This window comes from Mauremys reevesii, linkage group 1 (assembly GCF_016161935.1).
Source record: "Mauremys reevesii isolate NIE-2019 linkage group 1, ASM1616193v1, whole genome shotgun sequence".
Lineage (NCBI taxonomy): Eukaryota > Metazoa > Chordata > Testudines > Geoemydidae > Mauremys > Mauremys reevesii.
The window spans coordinates 356,377,354-356,398,236 of record NC_052623.1 but is presented as its reverse complement, the minus strand read 5'-3'; the positions used below and the strand labels follow the sequence as shown (position 1 = coordinate 356,398,236).

The 20,883-nt window shown below is 49.2% G+C and overlaps 1 protein-coding gene across 7 annotated transcripts; it reads left to right on the top strand.

The window, feature by feature from the left end:
* Positions 1-2,534: 2,534 nt before the first annotated feature.
* LOC120380499 (oxidized low-density lipoprotein receptor 1-like) lies at positions 2,535-20,111 on the top strand. 7 transcript variants are annotated; one of them, XM_039498248.1, is made up of 7 exons: positions 2,535-2,645; positions 5,506-5,665; positions 7,668-7,763; positions 13,351-13,449; positions 14,414-14,565; positions 16,059-16,201; positions 19,758-20,111. In XM_039498248.1, exons 1-7 carry the CDS (start codon positions 2,643-2,645, stop codon positions 19,876-19,878), a joined length of 774 nt encoding a protein of 257 aa, XP_039354182.1. In that variant the 5' UTR covers positions 2,535-2,642; the 3' UTR covers positions 19,879-20,111. The 7 variants fall into 7 exon arrangements, with proteins under 7 accessions (XP_039354182.1, XP_039354219.1, XP_039354202.1 ...); XM_039498285.1 differs by lacking the exon at positions 2,535-2,645 and adding an exon at positions 2,735-2,844; XM_039498268.1 differs by lacking the exon at positions 2,535-2,645 and adding an exon at positions 3,140-3,264.
* Positions 20,112-20,883: the final 772 nt, after the last annotated feature.

The following is a 20,883-nucleotide window of genomic DNA, read 5'->3' as shown; positions in this document are numbered from 1 at the left end:
GGCATCTACTTTTCATTGCCCTGTTGGGTTAGGCAGGGGGCCCATGTAGAGAACTTTGTTTATGTGACCAGGCATGTCCCTTTTATCCTCCTGAGAGATCTTGATGACAGTCGCAAATGTTTCTAGAGATGGCAGCCTTGTTTCTTCCTCTGTGGTAATATGCTTTCCCACACCACTCCACAAAGAGTTCGGCTGGCACCATCGCAGCAAACAGGATAGCGGCATACAGGTTTGGGCACCTTCAGGACACCAGTCATAGCTGGGTTCGCTGTGCCTTTGTGACCCTCAGCCAAAATCATCACTGCCTGTGAAAAATAGTGCCAGTATTCACTGCCATTGCCCTATACTGGTACCCATGGAATAGGGCCAGAATTGTACAGCCTCATCCACCCACCCCCAGTCTTGCATGGCTGGCCGTACTCACCATGGTTGGATCCGGAGAGCAGTGCTGCACCAAAGTGCTCCAAAACTGTCAAGAAGCATTTCTTATTAAAAGTATTTATGAGAATAAAGGAAAGGAGTTTGAAAACTTGTCTTTCCCTTTCTGTTGTGACTACGAATCTCTTTGTGAATCTGTCTGTTTTTATCAGCAGCTTCTGCTGTCATGGCCTCATGGGGTGCCTCCTCCACACCTGCAGGATGCTTGCCCTGGATGAGGAGGACTGTGGTGGGGTGATGACTTATTGCTGCAGCGCCTCCTGCTGGTTAGCTCTTCCCAGCCCAGAGTGCTCTCTGTGCGCTGGTGTCTCACCTGCCGCTGGCCCGGTGTCCTTTCCAGCCCCTGGTGCCCTTTGACCAGGGGTTCTGCCCACCGCAGTACCCCCTCACTCTGGGTATCTCTTCCCAGGGGAACCCCCAACCCTCTATCCCCACCTTGCCTCAGTGGCTACTGCCAGTCACTATCTAGCCCCTACTCACTGGGACGGACTGCAGTCTATTAACCACTCACCATCGGCAAGGGGGGGTAGGACCAGCTGCCTCTGCCTATTCCTGGACTGCCCCTCTGCAGCCCTAGTACCCCTTTGTGGGCCCTTAACTAGGCCTGCAGCCTGGGGTTTTACTAGGCTGGAGCTCCCCAGCTCCCTCTGCCCTTCCCCAGGACTGCTCCACCCTAGGTACCCTGCTCAGCTCCCAGGCAGCCAGGTCCTTCTCTCTCAGACAGCTAGAGAGAGAATGTGGTTTTTTCCTAGTCTCTGGCCCTCAGCCCTCTTATAGGGCCAGCCGTGGCCTGACTGGGGCATGGCCCCACCTGTGGCTGCTTTCCCCCAATCAGCTTAGCTTTTCCCCCGTCCCAACCCTCTCCCAGGGCTGTCTTAAGCCCTTCAGGGCATGAGCAGGGTGACCACCCCGCTACAAGGATGAAGAAGAGGACCAGGGAGGACATGTTCTGTGAGATCCTACAAGCCAGTACTGCATCAGATGGGAACAAAGGGCTTGGTGGGCCAATGTAACCAAGAGCATGGAGAAAAAAGGGAGGACAGGCAAAAGGCCCGGGAGTCCCAGCAGGTCAAAGAGTGGGACATGCACCAGAACATTATGGGTCTTCTCAGGCAGCAAATCCAGATGATATACCTATCTCATAGAACTGGATACAGACCCTGGCTCATCGACAGGTCCAAAAATCCCAGACAGCCTTTGCACTCTTTGGAGAACTCCACGGTTGTTGCTCCCTACACCACCTTGTCAGTTTTCCAGCAGTGACTCAAGAGCATGAGCACCAATTTCAGGCCAGACTGTTAAGAATCAGGGCACAAACCAGAAATTGGCTGTGAGTTCTATACTTGGATTTCATGAAGCAAATATCAAGTGTAAACTCCTCAGACAGTGTAACAGGCTTAACATAGGGTCAGAGACAATCCGCTTGGTTATACTGTCACTGTATTGCCATCCAGGTGAGCCTGCCTTTGTGATAGACAGTCCCTTACCCCAAGAGTCACAGCTATATTTGGGTTACTGCCAGTCCCTAAGGCCCAGTTTTTACCCCAGGTCAATTGCACCTTAGATTTCCCACCAGAGACAACGCTTGGAGCCAATCCTATAATCAACTGTCTAAAGATTGCCCTCCCAAAGTCTAAGCAGTGTAGAGATACAGTTTCTTCTTGTTAGTGATTTTTATTCCCTTCCCCCCAGAGTTCAGCCTGATGGGATGATTTCACTGCATGTCTCCCCTTCATGGAGGGGGAAGGAATGCAATTAACAAAGTCTTTGTTCTTTGATAAAAAGAACAGGAGTACTTGTGGCACCTTAGAGACTAACACATTTATTTGAGCATAAGCTTTCATGGGTACAGCCCACTTCATCAGCTGCATAGACTGGAACATATAGTAAGAAGATATATATATGTCGAGGATTTCTCTTACCCGGGACGGCTCAGGTTTCGTTGTCCGACCGCAAAGAGACAGGCAACGACCAGCAAAGATCCAACTATCAATCTCTTTATTGTAGGCATGCAATACAATAGAGAACTGCTTATCTCACTCCATATAGAACCAGCCCCTCCCCTCTGCAGATGCAAACTGCCTTTATTAGCTACTCCGACGCGTCATAGCCACTTCGTCACGTCATCACTATACTTTTCCCAGCTATACTTTTCCCAGCATACAAGAGAGGAACAAAGAACAACTTATGTTTTGATAAGCTTCATGGTTAGTACAAAAAAATACATGTTGCTTCAAAAAGCATCTGCAAGCATTTTTCCCAGCCTCTGCAAGCATTCGCTTATCTAGCAAGGTCAAGCAGGCAAGTGCCTGACTGTTTCAGCTAGTATATTTTTTCAGTAGGCCTTGCTAAGCAGAACAGGCCATCAAGGCAAACTCATCAAGTCCATACAGAGAACGTGAAAAGGTGGGAGTTGCCCTATCAACTCTAAGAGGCTAATTAATTTAGATGAGCTGTTATCAGCAGGAGAAAAAAACTTTTGTGGTGATAATCAAGATGGCCCATTCAAGACAGTTGACAAGATGGTGTGAGGATACATAACATGGGGCATCTCCGCTCACTCACCCCAGGGAAATCAGGAGCTAGGCCATGGCAGCCGGGGGAGCAAGGGGAGCGGCAGCTCCAGACACACAGCTGGCTGGCGAGAGTCACCCCAGGGCTTGACCCCCGCCCCGCACCTGGCTGGCTGGCTGGGGAAGGACCCCACGGCTCCATCCACATACCCTAGTCCTTGGGGGGATCCCCCGGCCCTTGGGCGCTGAACGTACAGGCCCCAGCTACACAGCTGAGCTCAAGGGACCTGGCTCCACCAGCCGTACACCCCCGGTACCGCCTGGGCGTGTGCTACCATAACCCACGGCAGCGAGCCCACCTCTGCCTGCCCCCTGATAGCCATGGGGTGCCACCGGGCTGTGCCCCCGCTGCTGGGGGCTGCCAGGGGGTGGCACCAGGTGTGTCCCTGCTACGGGCCATGGAGGCGGGAACCCCGCATTGCCACCTCTCCTGATCCTATTGCACCTCCTGGGCCCCTGGGTGGGGGATTAATCTGTCTGATGAACACAGGATGAAAACCTGGTCATTTCCCCTGATTCAAAATGGCTGCCACCTCCCATTGCTGTCCATGGGGCTGAAGCCAGCACGGCGGCCGCCATTTCCCTGTGGACTGACTGCCGGGGGCTGAGGAGCTGCCCTAAGAAAAGATGGCCGCCATCCGCCATTGTTTTCAATAAGGTTGAAGCCGTGCCCACAGGCAAAATGGCCGCCGCTGTGTGGGTCATGGGGCTGGACTGGGAGTGGGCAGAGAACTAGACTGTGAGGAGCTTCAGAGAGAGACCCTGGGAAAGGTGGATGAGAAGAGAGGGGGCAAGAGGGAGGCTGAGGGGGGAAGGAGCTGTGGGGTAGGGAGGAGGCTGGGGGGGCAGGAGGTGTGGGGCAGAAGCGAGGTTGAAGGAGGCAGGGGATGTGGGGGTAGGAAGGAGGCTGAGGGGGCAGGAGCTCTGGGGTAGGAGGGAAGCTGAGGGCGGGCAGGAGGTGGGGGAAGGCTGAGGGGGTGTGGGGTAGGAGGGAGGCTGAGGAGGCAGGGATGTGGGGTAGGAGGGAGGCTGAGGGGAGGCAGGAGATGTGGGGTAGAAGGAGGCTGAGGGGAGGCAGAAGGTGTTGGGTAATGGGGAGACTGAGGGGGGGGGGGATGTGGGGGCAGAAGGAGGCTGAGGGGGGCAGGAGGTGTGGGGTAGGCTGAGGGAGGCAGGAGGTGTGGGGTAGGAGGGAGGCTGAGGGAGGCAGGAGGTGTGGGGTAGGAGGGAGGCTGAATGGGCAGGAGGTGTGGGGTAGGAGGGTGGCTGAGGGGGGAAGGAGGTGTGGGGTAGAAGGAAGGCTGAGTGAGCAGGAGGTGTGGGGTAGGATGGTGGCTGAGAGGGGAAGGAGGTGTGGGGGTAGGAAGGAGGCTGAGGGGGGATATGAGGGTTGCGGGGTAGGAGGGAGGCTGAGGCGGTGCTAAGGACAGAGATGGGGTGGAAGATGGAGGGATCAGATGACAGTTACCCCAGCGTGGGGTGGTTGTGGGGTAGGGGAGTCCCCTCCGAGCAGCCAGGGTAAGGCTGTGTTGCAGTGTTGCCAGTTTTCACAGATGGATCGCAAGTCACAGGATTTGGGTGCCTGCAGCAGGAACCACCGCGATGGTGCAAGAGGCTGGATCTCACAAATGTCAGGGCTGGGTACACGGGCAGAGCTGTACAGGAGCCTTGGGGCTGAGGACGCAGTCCAGCCCTGCCTTCATGTACGGTCCTGGAGCAGAGAGAGGGTCCCGGGGCAGCAAGAGGCAGGGGAGCGGGAAGTTGAGAACGTGGTAGTGCTGGGACCCAGTCAAAGGAGAAACCCTGGGACAGTGGGTAGTACATTAGATTAATAGATTGCAAGGCCAGAAGGGACCGTTGTGATCGTCTAGTCTGACCCCTGTATAGCACAGGCCACAGAACTGCCCTACAATAATTCCTAGAGCAGATATTTGAGAAAAACATCCAATCTTGAGTTAAAAATCATCAGTAATGGAGAATCCACCACAACTCTTAATAAATTATTCCAGTGGTTAATTACTTTCACTGTTAAAAGTTTACCCCTTATTTCCAGTCTGAATTTGTCTAGCTTCAGCTTCCAACCATCGGATCATGTTATGCCTTTGCTCGATTGAAGAGCCCATAATTAAATGCTAGTTCTCTGTGGAAGTACTTTATAGACTGTAATCAAGTCACCCCTTAACCTTCTCCTGGTTAAGCTAAATAGACTGAGATCCTTGAGTGTTGGTGCCAGGTGAAGACAGTAATAGGAAATGGATGGCAGTTCCCCTATCTTAGGGGTGAGGGAAGCTAAGCGGGGCCTCCGTCCAAACAGCCAAAGAGAGGCGTGCACTTCTGAGTGCATTAAAGGTTGACTATTCAACCTGAAATTCTCACATACATTGGCAAAGAAATTAAAAAAATCAAATCATGTTTTTTAGTCTAAGAAAACATGATTTCTTGGGCCAATTTCATGATTCTTGAGGGTCTGACACATGGTTTTTTATCTCTTGAGGTGAGACTCTCTCCTGCCGGTGGGTTCTCTTACCTGCAGACCCCCATGCCTGTGCAGCAGAGGAAAGTGAAGGGCACTCCATCTGATATAAATGTCATCTACGAGTCCAAGGATGAAGGGAAAGCCAATGCGCAGGCCGGGCCAGCTGCTGTCATTGCAGGTGCAGGGGTCTCCTCCCACAGCAAGGGGAAGGGTGTCCCAACCGCTCAGCCTCCCTTCCCCGCCACCCCTTGCCCCTGAGACGGGTGCCCTGACCACCACCCTGGTCTGTGCCCAGGCTTGCCAGACCCTTCCTGCCAAACTCCTCCCTCTTCTCATGTGACAACAGTGAAGAAGCACAGAAAGAGGCGCTTTCTTCCCACGCTGAACAAGAGGCTCTATCGCAATAAGGGAAAGGTGGTCCCTAAAGCTCCTCTGCAAAGTGGCTCCCCACAGCCTTTCCAGCCCCACTCCTGCCTGGCCCACCCTGATCTCTAGGACCCGTGCTCCTGTCCACACCGCATCCCACCTGCCTCCTTAATCCACTGACCAGGCCAGAATTGGCAGGGAGGCTGCCTGGAGATGTGACCAAGCAGGATTTCTGCTGGCAGGGAGCTGGGTTGTGGGGGTGGAAAGGTTTCTGGCAGGAAGTCACCCCCATTTTGCTGGGTTCCATGGCTGCAGGCTGCCTTACCTGGACACGGCACACAAGCATTCCCTGCGCCATCCAAGAGGCAGGTAGCGGGATGCTGGAAGGCCATGAAAAAAGGGCACCTTGGCTGCCAACCTGTTTAACTTAGTTGTGTAGGACCAGGTGGTTATTATTAACGTAGCACCTAGAGGCCCAACTAAGCTCAGGGCCTCATTGTGCTGCTGCTGTATGAACACAGTGAAAGAGTCTCTGATCTGATGCGCTTAAATAGACGTGGGAGAAAGACGGTATCGTTATCCCTATTTTACAGACCGGGAGCTAAGGCACAGAGAAGAATGGCCAGGTTCACAAAGGGGCTTAGGGCCTAACTACGTTTTTAGCCACCTAAGTCCAGCATTTAGGTGCTCCTGACGTTAAAACCACTGCTCAGCTGCTGCCTAACCCGCTAGGTCAGGGGTAGGCAACTTATGGCACTGGTGCCAAAGGCAGCACGCGAGCTGATCAGCGGCACTGACATTGCCCAGGACCTGGCCACTGATCCAGGGGGCTCTGCATTTTAATTTAAATTTTAAATGAAGCTTTTTAAACGTTTTTAAAACCTTATTTACTTTACATACAACAGTAGTTTAGTTATATATTATAGACTTATAGAAGGAGACCTAAAAACATTAAAACGTATGACTGGCACACGAAATCTTAATTAGAGTGAATAAATGAAGACTCGGCACACCACTTCTGAAAGGTTGCCGACCCCTGCACTAGGTGCTTAAGTTTCCTAGGCACCTACGTTTCTGCTGGTAGTTGCCTTTGCTCATGCCTAGCTCCTGGCACCACCTCACAGCTAATGAGCCGCTCAGAGCCCTAGCTCAAGCCAAAGCCCTGGGAGCCCTGAAGCAGGATTCTCAGAATACATGTCCCTCTATCTGTCTCGCCAGCGGGGCCTGATCCCCTCAGTGCATGCCTATGGCTTCAAGCCTTCACAAAAGGTAGCCAGGTGTGTGTGTCCCAGAATACCCAGTAGCCCAATGGATAGGGCACTTGGTTGGGATGTGAGAGACTCTTGATCCCAGGTCTCTCACATCCCAGGTGAGAGCTTTAAACAGCAGGCTGATGGGTTGCGGCTCTCACTGTCTCTTTCCATTTGTATAAATAATTAACTATTTATTGGAGCAGGGACTGGAACCTGACTCTCCTCCATCCCACGTGAGTGCCCAAACCAACAGAGTCAGTCTCTCACTTTCCCTCTCTGGCCCTAGTGCTTTGTACAACATGGAATAGCTCCAACATGCAAGACTGAGAGCGCTTACCCCACAATAGCCAACAGCCTGGGATTTGGGGCACTCACCTGGCTTCAAGTCCCTGCTCCAAATCAGGCAGAGCAGAGATTTAAATTTGGGTCACCCACATCCCAGTTGAGAGCCCCTAGCACTAGGCTATTGGCTTAGGCACCTAACTCCACAGGAGGGTTTGCGGCTGAGGATCCCAAGCAGAAGGAAGTGCATGTTCATGTTCTCCATTTCCTTCCTGTTAGTCTCTCCCAGTGCATCTCCATGGCGGCTCTCTGCCATCATCCTTGGGCCCATCTGCCTGATCTTGCTGATTCTGGTGATCGTGATGGCTCAACAGGGTGAGTGTTTCATAGATTATAAAGCGAGAGGGGACCATTCTGATCATCTGATCTGATGTCCTGTGGAACACAGCAGTAACTGAATTAATTATTTTTGAACTACAGCAGATCTTTTAGAAAAAATCCAATCTTGATTTCAAAATTATCAGTGATTAAAAATCCACCATTGCCCTTGGTAAGTTGTGCCAATGGTGGTTTACCCTCCCTGCCAGAAAATTGAGGTCCTAGTCAGAATTTATCTAACTTCCATTTCTAGACATTGGGTCTTGTTATACCTTTGCTACACTGAAGAGCCCTCTAGTATTAAATTTCTGTGCCCCATGTAGATATAGACTGATCTTGTCCTTTAACCTTGTCTTTCTTAAGTTAAATAGACAGAGCTCCTTAAATCTACCACAGTATAATGCAAGTTTTCCAATCCTTTAATAAGTCTCCTGGCTCATTTCCTGAGCCCTCTCCAGTTTTCAAAATCCTTTCTGAATTGTGGACACCAGAACGGGGCACAGTATTCTAGTAGCGCTCAAACCAGTGCCAAATACAGAGATAATAGAACCTCCCCACTGCTACTCAGGATTCCCTTGTTTATACATCTGAGAATCACATTAGCCCCTTTTGACCACAGCATCACACAGGATGCTCATGTTCAGTTGACTATCTCCCATGACCCTGAAATCTTTATCAGGTCACTGCTTCCCAGGATAAAGTCCACCATCCTGGAAATACGGGTTTCTGTGTTCTTAGGTGTATACATTTATATTTGGCATATTAAAACACATATTGTTTGCTTGTGTCTAGCTTACCAAATGATCCAGATTGCTTTGTATCAGTGACGTGTCCATTCTGTCTTATTCATTTACTGCTCCCCACATCTTTTTGCCTTCTGAAAACTTTATCAATGGTGATTTTCCATTCTCTTTCAGGTCATTGATGAAAATGTTAAATAGCATAGGGCCAAGAACCAATCCCTGCGGGAACTCACTAGAAACACACCTGCTTGATGATGATTCTCTGTTTACAGTTACAATCTGAGACCTATCTTTTAGCCAGTTTTTAATCCATTTAATGTGTCCTATGTTAAATTTATATTCTAATTTTTAATGAAAATGTCATGTGGTATTTTAATGCCTTACAAAAGACTGAATATATTATATCAACACTGTTGCCTTTATCAGTCAAACTTGTAATCTCATCACAAAAACATACCAATTAATTTGACAGGATCTGTTTTCTATAAACCTGTGTTGAATGGCATTAATTGTATTACCTTCCTTTAATACTTTATTAATGGGGTCCCATATCAGCTGCTCCATTATGCTGCCTGGAATTGATGTCAGACTGACAGGCCTATAACTACTCAAACCATCCTTTTTAATCTTATTAAATATTGGCACAACATTAGCTTTCTTACAGTCTTTGGGAACTTCTCCAGTGTTCCAAGAATTATTGAAAATCAGCATAAATGGTTCCAGCCTGCTCCTCAGCCAGTTGATTTTAAAATGTCTGTCTTTAGTAGCTATTATTTGACATCCTCATGAGTTACCACTGGAATGCAAGAAGTGTCATCATCATGATCTGATGTGAGTTTTTCCCAAATATACAACAGAAATATTTATTGAACACTTCTGCCTTTTCTGCATTATTCTATCATTTCAGTCTAGTAATAGACCAATTCCATTGTTAGGATACTTTTTGTTAAAAATATATTTTTAAAAGTTCTTATTGTCCTTAATTGTGCTGACCATTGATGTCTCCTGGTGCCCCTTTGCTTCCCTTATCAATTTTCTGCAGTTCCTAATTTTTTATTTATATTCATTATTGTTGACTTCCCTTTCTTCTGCTTGTTATGTATTGAAGGTTTTTGTAACTGCCTTCATAACCCCTCTAAAAATGGCTGGTGTTTTAACCAGCATGGCCTTCTTCCTTGATTGTGGCATTGTGATTTTTAGGCATGTAGTAAAGTATTCTTAAACAGTTCCCTATTATCATTCATGTTTTTTGATTAAGTTCTTCCTCCCAGCTGGTTTGGCTCATAATTATTTTCAGTTTTGTGAAACTGGCCCTTTTAAAGCACTATCTATATTACTGGGTTTGGACTTACTCTGTTTGCACGTTATAAATTTGATCAAGTCATGATCACTTCTGTGTAATCAACCACTAATTTTTAGTTCTGTGATCAGTTCATCTTTATCTGTCAAGACAAATACAGAATGCTCCTGTATTGGTTGCAACACTTCTTGAATTAGAAAATTGTCATCTATATTACTTAGAAATTCCAATGATGTTTTAGCAGCATGAAACCTCCAGCATGTGTCACGCAAATTGAAGTCCCCGGTGATCACACAGCTTTTTTCCCCCTACGTATTATAGTTAGGGATGTGAGGATCCAGTCATCCTCTTCTTCCTAATGTGATTTGCTGGTCTGTAGCAGACGCCAACTAACACCCATCTTATGCTTTATCTGATAGGACATTGATCCATAACTATTCAGTCCTCCATCAGCCATTCTTTTATTATGAGCAGGATTGACATCAGGTTGACAGGGCTATATAGTTACCTGGATCGTCCCATTTACCCATTTTAAATATTGGCACAACTTTTATTTTCTTCCAGTTCTCTGGAATTTACCCAGTATTCCAAGACTTATTGAGAATCAACATTAATGGTCCAGAGCCTGCTCTTCTAAACCCATTTGATCCAAGTAATCCAGACCTGCTAATTTTAAAATGTCTGACATTAGTAGCTAATATTTAACATCCTCCTGAGTTGGTGTTGGAATGCAAAGTATTTACTCACCATCATCATCAGACTATATTACCTGAATTTTCCCAAATAGAGAACAGAAATATTTGACCACTGTCTTCTTTGCATTTCACCTGTTAAGCTGTGATGTAAAGTGATCATTCAGCCCCATCTTTCTTACTGAACCTTCCAGCTGCTGCTTTCCATGGGGCTGAGGATTTAATGGTTACCTGGAAGACATGGCTCAAGCCCTGTCACCTGTACACTTCATGGTCCTCCCCCGCAGGACATTTACAGGTGACAATGAACGATGGACTGAGGTTGGTAACAGAGATGGAGCTGGCAGTTTGTGGGGTCCTCACAGGAGTAACATCCACCACTTCATCTGTGACCCCTCATGCCAATGAGCCCCTCAGGCTCTGTCAAGCTCCTTGGCCTCTGATGTCCCCCGTCCATGAATCTAGAAGCCAGGAGTCAGTCCTAGCTCTGGGTTCTAGTTGGTGAGGTGAGTAGGGCTGCTAAGGAATTGACCCTCTGACCCAGCACTCTAATTGTCCTATAGAGTGAAACTCAAGAGAGACAGGACCAGAACATCCTCATTGGCACTGGGGATCAGGTTAGGCCTGAGTCCTGCCATTTTAATGCCCAGTACAAGATGTGCCTCTACCTAAGGTTCTGCCCTGGAGAACATCCACCTAAACTGATCCAACCTGCAGAGGTGGCTATAAATGGGGTGCGGAGTGACATCCATCTTTGAACATGTATAATCATGACTCCCTCAATAAGTACAGAAGCTAGAGTGATAGGCACAATGAAGTGCAGGTGGAGAGACACTCAGGACCTCGCATGGGGAATCAGAGCTGGGACATTAGCTGGTGTATTGTGAGGTCCATGGTAGATCAGGGCGCCCTCTGGATAGACACAGGCCAAAGGTGCCACCACGGGGGATTCTGGTTGTACAGAACTCCTCGACCATCAGGAGTCAAAGGTTATTCCCGTGGCCATATGAGTGGTAACTAGGTGCCTTGGTACTATGGTGATGGCTACTAGAGAGAGAGAGAGAGATTCTTCCCTTAGTGTCTGCCCAGAGGCATTCTGGTCCGGTGGTGACACTGGCTGTATAAATACCTGCTTAGGTACAGATAAACATAAAAAGGATTTGCCCCATGACCTCTGGGATGTTGCTGATCTCCCTCTACAAACGTACAGCCTTGAGTACATTTTCTACAATATCCTCAACGTAAATGTTGACGGTTCTGTTACTAGGAGGGGGAGTGGATCCAGTGACCAAATAGGTTTGACGGGTTGGATCACAGAAACCCCCTTGGGAGCTGCCACCTGATGTGTCAAGACCACTTCTGCCCCTGCCTTCCTGCCCTGTCAGGTTAGGACTTCAGTGCCCTGCCTGGTTTGAGCCAGACCCACTAGCCTGCTGCAAACCCAGACTCAGGTCTGAATCACATCCCCTAACAGCTGCAGGCTCACCTGAAAGCAGCTCACAGACGTGTTCCTGTCTTTAACACTCAGCTGCCCAACTCCCAATGGGGTCTAAACCCAAATAAATCTGTTTTATCCTGTATAAAGCTTATACAAATTGTTCGCCCTCTTATAATGCTGCTAGAGAGATATGCACAGCTGTTTGCCCATCCAGGTATTAATACATACTGAGTTAATTAATAAGTAAAAAGTGATTTTATTAAATACAGAAAGTAGGATTTAAGTGGTTCCAAGTAGTAACAGACAGAACGAAGTGAATTACTACGTAAAATAAAATAAAACATGCAAATCTTTGTCTAATGCAGTAAGAAACTGAATACAGATAAGATCCTCACCAGTTCCAAAATGCTCCTTTTACAGACTAATCTCCTTTTAGTCAGGGTCCAGCAATCACTCACACCCCTTGCAGTCACTGTCCTTTGTTCCAGTTTCTTTCAGGTATCTTTGGGGGTGGAGAGGCTTTCTCTTTAGCCAGCTGAAGACAAAATGGAGGGGTCTCCCCTGGGCTTAAATAGACGTTCTCTTGTGGGTGGAGACACCCTCCTCTCTCCTGTGCAAAGTCCAGCTACAAAATGGAGTATTGGAGTCACCTGGGCAAGTCACATGTCCATACATGACTGAGTTCCTTACCAGCCAAGCCACATTCCTGGGAAAGCCCAGATGTGGATTGGTGTCTTCAAGTTCATTGTTGGCTTAAGTGTTTCTTGATGGGGCACTTACTGAGAATAGTTTTTTCTCAGGAACCCGACCAATATTCATAACTTCAAATACAAAAATGATACATGCATACAAATAAGATTAATAGATTCAGTAAATCATAACCTTTACAGAGATATGTTGCATGGCATATGTAGCATAAAACACATTCTAGTTATGTTATATATATACAGCCATAAGCTTATTTCTGTAAAGCCTTATGGGTGGCACCGTCACAATAGGTCTCTGTCATCTGTCATGTAACGAGTTAACTTTTGTCAGCCCCATCTGAAATGTAGGACATGCAAGTTCCAAGCATTGTGGTTATTTGTTGATAAAACGCAGGGAGCGCCCATCTCTGATATTTCCTGCAGAGAAGCCAGTTTCAAAACAATGGTGCTGATTTCCCTCTCGCTCACCCTGGGGTGAATAAGGAAGGACTCCTCTGATATCATTGGAATTTGACTAGTGTAAGATTGGTGCAAGCAAGAGGAGACCCATGTCTCACATTCCCTGTCAGTCAGTAGGTGGCGCTGTACCCACACATGCTCACAGTCCATCTCATGCTGTAAAACACCCCAGGATGATCCAGGCTGGAGCAATCCACTGGTTCTGGGCACCCCATTATTTTATGATTTTTCTTGTGTCTTTAAAGTTTACCAGCTGTCCCAGAAATCAGAGCAACAGCTGGAGGTCATTGACTTGGAAAACATAATCCTCTCGGACACTCTGCAGCAGCTGACAACTGGCAAGGGTAAGGAATCACAGCTAGAGCCTCTGAGGATAAGACTCCACCCATCCACCAATTCCTCCCTCCCCCCTTACACCCTCAGCTAATCTCTTCTTTATCTATATTCTACCTATCTCTGATCCCTCCCCGCCTCCCTAGATCCCAAGGTGGAGGGATAGCTCAGTGGTTTGAGCATTGGCCTCCTAAGCCTACAGTGGTGCGTTCAATCCTTAAGGGGGCCATCGGGGGCAAAATCAGTACTTGGCCCTGCTTATAAAGGGAGGGGACTGGACTTGATGGCCACTCAGGGTCCTTTCCAGCTCTATGAGATCGGTATATCTCCATATATTTGGGGGAGGGAATAGCTCAGTGGTTTGAGCATTGGCCTGCTAAACCCAGCATTGTGAGCTCAATCCTTGAGGGGGCTGTTTAGGGAACTGAGGTTAAAAAAAAAATCACCTGGGGATTTGTTCTGCTTTGAGCAGGGGGTTGGACTAGATGATCTTCTGAAGTCCCTTCCAACCCTGATATTCTCTCCCTATGTCCTTCTCTATCTTTCCTTAGATCCTTATCTATTCTCTCTGTTCCAGATCTTTATCTGATCTGTCTTCCTTTTATTGCGTTCATCACCATGGGAACTCAGTTCTTAGTAATTCCTGTCTCCATCCTGTAACTCCTGTTCTCAGAAGATAGGCTATAACTGTCCCTCATTCCCTGACCCACCCTCCCCACTGAGATGAAAACTCATGGTACCAATTTACTGTGCATCCTACTTGTTGCTTGAAGAAAGGAGCTGATGGTCAAAGGCAGTAGGGCCAGCTGAACTGCTCAATGTGAGAAGACATGTGCAGGGATGGGTCAGCGGTTTAGAATTCTAAGCGAGGGGAATTTCCCATCATCCTTCACACCCAGCAATGCGGAGCTATGATAACAAAATGATCTTGGAGAATGAGGATTGAAAGTCTGTCTGTTTTCCCTTTTCTTCAAGAGGACAACTGCAGCATGTGTGAGGTGGACTGGGACCAGCAGGCAGCCAGCTGTTACTCCTTTTCTACATCCGCGAAATCCTGGCATAACAGCTTAGATGCATGTACTGCAATATCGGCCAGTCTGGTGAAGATAGACACGAAGAAGGAGCTGGTACAGAGCCACCTCTGCTTCTCTTCTTTATTGATATTGGTTGCTGATAAGACAATTACATACACATTGACGCTACTGTTTACACTAGAGTTTACACTACTCAGCTTTTAGCGACACGGCTGTGCTGTTACAACCGTACCACTAAAAGGCGAGCAGTGTAGCCACTGTTTGTCGCCAGGAGAGAGCTCTCCTGCCGACAAAAAACTTCCACCCCCAACGAGTAGCGTTAGTGTTGTCACCAGGAGAGTGCTCCTGCCGACTACGCGCTGTGCACACTGGCACTTGTCTACAAAACTTTTGTCTTTCAGGGGGGTATATTTTTAACACCTCTGAACGACAAAAGTTTGTCTTTCACTTGCCAGTGTAGACAAAGCCTTAAAATCTGTGACATTCGGGGGAGGAGCAAAGTGGGGGACTGACTGGCTATGGAGATGTGGAATGGGACATGAGGCCTGTCGTCTCTAATGCACAGTTCCAGCCCAGACCCAAGTCAGTAGTGACACCTTCCATTGAGTTCCCAGTGGGCAGGTGTTAACTGTCCTCCTTGTTGTCACCCTCATTAGGGTCCAAGGATGGAACGGGCTATGAGAGCTAACACCCTTCCCCTCTAGAAGTCACCATGCAGAGCACGAGGAGGAGGGAGCTTGCCCTCAGAGTCCAGTCTCTGCTTCTGTCATCGCAGATCCTTTCAGGAGCACAGAGTGCATTTAAAGAACAATTAGGTCTTATTAGTTAGCATCAGTGACTGGGAGACCCAATGCAAATGACTGAACTTTGTGATTTAGCAAGCAAGTGAAAAAGTCAAGATAACTATCTATGGAACTCACTTCTGCAGGATACTGAGGCAAATAATGTAGGGAGATTTAGGCAAAGATCAGATTTCTGCCTGAATGAGAAGAGCATTTAGCAACGTGAGCTAGGATAAAAGGGCCAGGGCCATTGATCCTTGTGCTTCAGGTCATAAACAGATCAGCTAACTGGGGAGTCATGGGAAATTGACTGCTATGCTGCTGTATTGCACAGTGGGCAAGATGCATTATGGGTCTTTTCCCACCTCATGGTGAAGCACCCAGCACTGGCCCCTCTCATTGCAGTGAGCTACTGCACGAGATGGGCCATCGCTGGGCTCTGGTTTGGCAGTTCCCGGGCCCTTGGTTCCTGCTTTTATTCCTCCTTGCCAAGAATAATCTCTGCAGAAGTCTTGTTTGGGAACAGCACGAGGGGTAGATAGTTTGGGGGTTAAGTCAGGAACTAGGAGCCAGGAAATCGGGGGTCTGTTCCATTGATTCAGTACTTGTCCCTGGGAGGGTCACTTAGGCGAATTTATCAAACACGGAGGCCTAGAGAGTCAGACACCTCTACCTATAGTTTAGACAATTAAATCGTTGGCCCGATTTCCAGAGGGACTCAGCCCCTGCTCTCACCCAGATGCCTTCAAAGGGGAAAAAACGGTTATTCGGGGATTGATTGTTGTCCTTTGCTGTTTGGAGCAGGAGTTCTTGAAACATGAGATCTCCAAGCGCATGTACGTGCGCCAGGGACAGCAATTCCACTTCAATTTCTGGACAGGGCTGAACTACGACAACGACATCGGGAACTGGACGTGGGCTGACGGCTCCCCTTTCTCCTTCCAGCTGTACGTCTTTCCTCGCTGCCTGTGCCCGTCCAAGGGCACTGATCCAGTTCAACGTTGGCTCTGAATGGGGTAGCTCCTCCATAAATGGGGATAATGGTTAGAACCAACCAAACATTTTTCATTGGAACATTTTTTTCGGTGACAAATGGCTTTTCATATAAAATTTTCATTTTTTTTCAAAATTTTCCAATGTAAACTGAAAAGTTTTTGGTAAAAATTTCCACTTTTCAGTAAAAAGGTTTTGGTTTTGATTGAATATTGAGGGGGAAATTAAAAGAAAAAAAATCCAGGTGGAAAATAAGTAGTTTCTGAGCAGCTCTAACCAAAATGATCCGCTTTTGCAAAGTGCTCTGGGACCTTTGGCTGTAAAGTGAGAAGTATCATGTATTACAGCATACCAGATTTAGAGTAAATCTCAGGAAAAACTTCCTCACTGTGAGACCAGTAGGACAGTGGAGCAGACGCCTAGGGAAGTCGTGGAATCTCCTTCAGAAAGGTTTTCAGAAAGAGGCTGGATAGCCGTCTGTCTTGGGTGGTTTAGACACAGCAAATCCTGCATCTTGGCAGGGGATTAGACTGGATGACCCTTGTGGTCCCGTCTATGATTATTGGTATCCCCAAACTGTCCCTATTCAGGAGGTGGCTTTGTGCAGAATCCACCTCATACTGGATAGCTGTTCACAAGCCACCACCCATGCAGCTCAGTCTCCTACGCTGTGGCTATGGTGGCTAGGAGGCTCTCATTGGCTCATGGCTATGGTGGCAGAGGCTCCAAGGAATGAATGAGCCACACAAACTGAGCTCCCCTAGGGATGAGGCACATCAGCAATGAGGGGAGTGGGAGAAAAACACACACCTGCAGGGAGGTGGGAGAAAACTTGCACTTCTGCTGGTCTTCAAACAACCCCCCAGGCCTCTCCAAGCCCATCATAAGACAGAAACGCCCCACAGACCAGGACACACTGACTCCAAGTGGCACCAGACTCTGCCAGAGCAACAGATGCAAAACTTGCAGCCATTGCTCCACTGCTACAATGATCAACACCCCTCACAACACACCTTTCAAGATCCCTGGGTCCTATGTGGTGTACCTCAACTAGTGTACTACGTGCCCAGTAATAACTACACCTCTGCCTCGATATAACACTGTCCTCGGGAGCAGTGAGGAGCTGCCAAAATATTAACAACAGGTTCCCTCCTCCTCACCCCACAAGGGGGTCGTGGCTGCCCTCCCCCACCCCGGGCCCCCTGCCCCATCCAACCCCCCACGTTCTTTGATGCCCCCCCGGGACCCCTGCCCCATCCACCCCCTTCCCTGACCCCTGACTACCCCCTGCCGCCCCGTCCAACCCCTCCTCTCATTCCTGATTGCCCCTCGGAACCCCTGCCCCATCCAACCACCCCTTCTCCCTGTCCCCTGACCGCCCCTGAAATCCCTGCCCCTGAGTGCCCCCCGCTACCCCATCCAACCCCTGCTCCTTCCTGACTACCCCCCCAGGACCCTTGCCCCCATTCAATCCCCCTGTTCCCGGCCCTCTGACCGCCCCACCCCATCCACCCCCACGAGCCCCCAAACTCCCCTGCCCTCTTCCAACATGCCCTCACTGCTCACTGCCCCCTTACCGCACAGCCTGGAGCCGCTCCGCCGGAACCAGCACCGGCACCGCAGGGCCCGAGCCGGGCCAGAGCCACAACCGTGGGGGCCAGGCTGGAGCTGCGGGGCACAGGCCCAGCACCAGCGCCGCGGGGCCGGAGTTAGGCCAGGCCCAGCACTGGTGCTCGGGACCAGCTGGAGCTGCAACCACGAGGGCCGGGACCAGAACCGACGCTGTTGGGGCTGGGCTGGAGCCATGGGGCCAAAGCTGGGGGCGCTCAGCGGGGGCCAGGACAGGACGGGGCTAGGGGTGCTCGGCCGGGACCAGGAGCCGGGCCGGAGGGAGCCACGGGGCCGGAGCCAGGGGCACTCGGCTGGGGCCGGGCCCGATTGGGGCTGGGGGCGCTTGGCCGGGGGTTGCCAGGCTGGAGGGAGCTGCTCTCCAGGACCAGGAGCTGTGCTGGAGGGAGCCGCTGAGCCAGCCGCACCTCCCCTCCCACTCCACGCCCCAGCTTACCTGCCTGCCTGCTACTTGTTCAGGCTTCCCGCGAACATCTGATTTGCAGGAAGCAGGGGATGGGGAGGAGAAGGGGGCCGGAGCATTCAGGAGAGGAGGGGGAAGTGAGCTTGCACTGGAGCTTTTGTTAAATAAAGCCCTTATAGAACCGGTTGTCCTGGAACAACCGGTTCTAAAAGGCCTGCTAAATTTAACAACTGGTTTCTGCGAACTGGTGCGAACCGGCTCAAGCTCACCACTGCTCAGGAGCCAAAAAATCTTATCACGTTATAGGTGAAACCGCGTTATATCAAACTTGCTTTGATCTACCGGAGCGCACAGCCCTCTCCCGAGCACTGCTTTACCGAGTTATATCTGAATTTGTGTTATATCAGGGTAGAGGTGTATGTGGGTGAAACCAGACAATCCCTACGCGCGCAAATGAATGCACACAGGGAAATGAGAAAGGACAAAGCCACCCTAATTCGTGTGGGCGACCACACTGCACAAAGCAATCACTCTATAGCTGACTCTCAGTCTCAGGAAATCTGCACAACACCTCCAAAAGTCGAGCCTGGGAATTTAAATTCATAACTTTGCTAGACACTCAAAATCATGGACTGAACAGAGACAATCTATGACTCACTAACAACCCTTCCCCTCCCCCCAGCTGCCTTTTTCCTCCCTTTCTTTATTGCCTCGCACTGGAGGGTTGTTAAAAGGCCACTTCACCTTGAACTTTGAAATATGTCTATAGTGTAGTTGTAGCTGTGTTGGTCTCAGGATATTAGAGAGGCAAGGGAGGGGGAGGTAATAGCTTTTATTGGACCAACTTCTGTTGGTGAGAGAGAGGAGCTTTGAGCCACCCGAGGTCTGTGCTTCGAAAGCCTGTCTCTCTCTCGCTCTCTCTCCAACAGAAGCAGGTCCAATAACAAATAGCAGCTCGGCCACCTTGTCTCCCTTGCAATATGTTTTAACTGCTTAGGCTAAACAGTCTGTTCCAGCTCGTGTTTAACTGTGACACTGCACACCTTGCCCACACCTGAAGGAGAGCCGTGTGTGGCTCGAAAGCTGCTCTCTCTCACCAGCAGAAGTTGGTCCAGTAAAAGATTTGACCTCACTCACCTTGACCCTGCCAGACACAGAGATGCACGTGGTGATGGGAGCCACATAGGAACCTACCATTAGCAAAATGGCAACATGGCCCTGTGTGTCAGGCAAAGCAGGTGTTAAATACCAGCATTCAGATTTGGTTTTCCTCCCACTTTGCAGAGGTGTCAGTGGTGACCCAGATGCCAGGCAAGGGAGACTCACCCAGAGTTGTCAAACTGACCCCCTGTCCTTTATGCACTATGGTAAATGCACTTTGAAGACAATTCTTACCAGTGCAGCCGAGAAGGGGTAAATGCCCCAGCCTGTGGCTGGCCCCCCATGGCTGGCAGTGAGATGGGGCTTGTGCTTGGCAGGTTCCAGGTCCCAGGAGCTGAAGGCTGCGCGTACATGCAGAAGGGGGACATCCGCACGCAGAGCTGCGCCAAATGGGAGGTTTATATCTGCGAGAAGCCAGCCAAGTTTGGGGGAAACTGAGGAGCAGGGCAGGAGCAGCAGAAGAAGTGGCCTCAGGGCCTCTGCAGGTCTTCCCCATCCTGGCACCATGTGGGTGTCACGCTCAGCCTGTTCATCACAACCGCACTGAGCCCAGTAGGGACATGTGGCCAGGAGCCTGCTGCCAAGTTATCCCTGTTACCATTAGTTAAAGGTGTGTTGACAACAGTTGATCAGTTATTGACTGTGTTTGAGGCAGTAAATAAAATGCTGGTTTTAAAAGGCCAAATACATCCTTGTGCTTTAGTCTGTGTTTCCTCATAAATTGCTCTGGGTGGGGCTTCTTCTATGGCCCATTATGAGAATTAATTTCCTTTAATGGGTGATCAAGCTGGAATAGTCCATAATGGACTGGCCGGACTGGATGATAAACTAAATAGTAATAAGTCACCAGGACCAGATGGGATCACCCAAGAGTTCTGAGGGAACTCAAATGTGAAATTGCAGGACTACTAACTAGTATGTAACCTATCATTTAAATTAGCTGCTGTCCCAGATGAATGGAGGATAGTTAAGGTGACGCCAGTTTTTAAAAAAGGCTCCAGAGGGATCCCACATGATATACTTTGAACAAGACTTGTGGCAATCATCTGACAGTGGCAATATCAGTGATATCCGTGGTCCTATTTCAATCATACAGCATCTGCGTTTCATTTCTCAGAGTGGGGCAGGGCCCCAGCTAGTGGCACACTGAGCAGGATGTTGCACTAGCATTTCCTCTGTGCAGTAAATAGCTAGTTATCGGTACCACAGCGCCATGGGCAGGGTGATTTCCCACCATGCAATCTGAAAACGTGTCCCAGCCTGATGACTCCAGCTGCATCTTTTTCCGGTGGTTATTGACATCCACCAGCTTCCCAAAGGCTCCATTTGTGGCTTCTGCGTCTACCCCTAATACTGGAGTTTTGTCACATCATATAATCTGGGGCTGCAGGCTCAGTCAGTAGAAACAGGAGGTGTGGGAAAGCCAGCCCTTGAGGCTCTGGT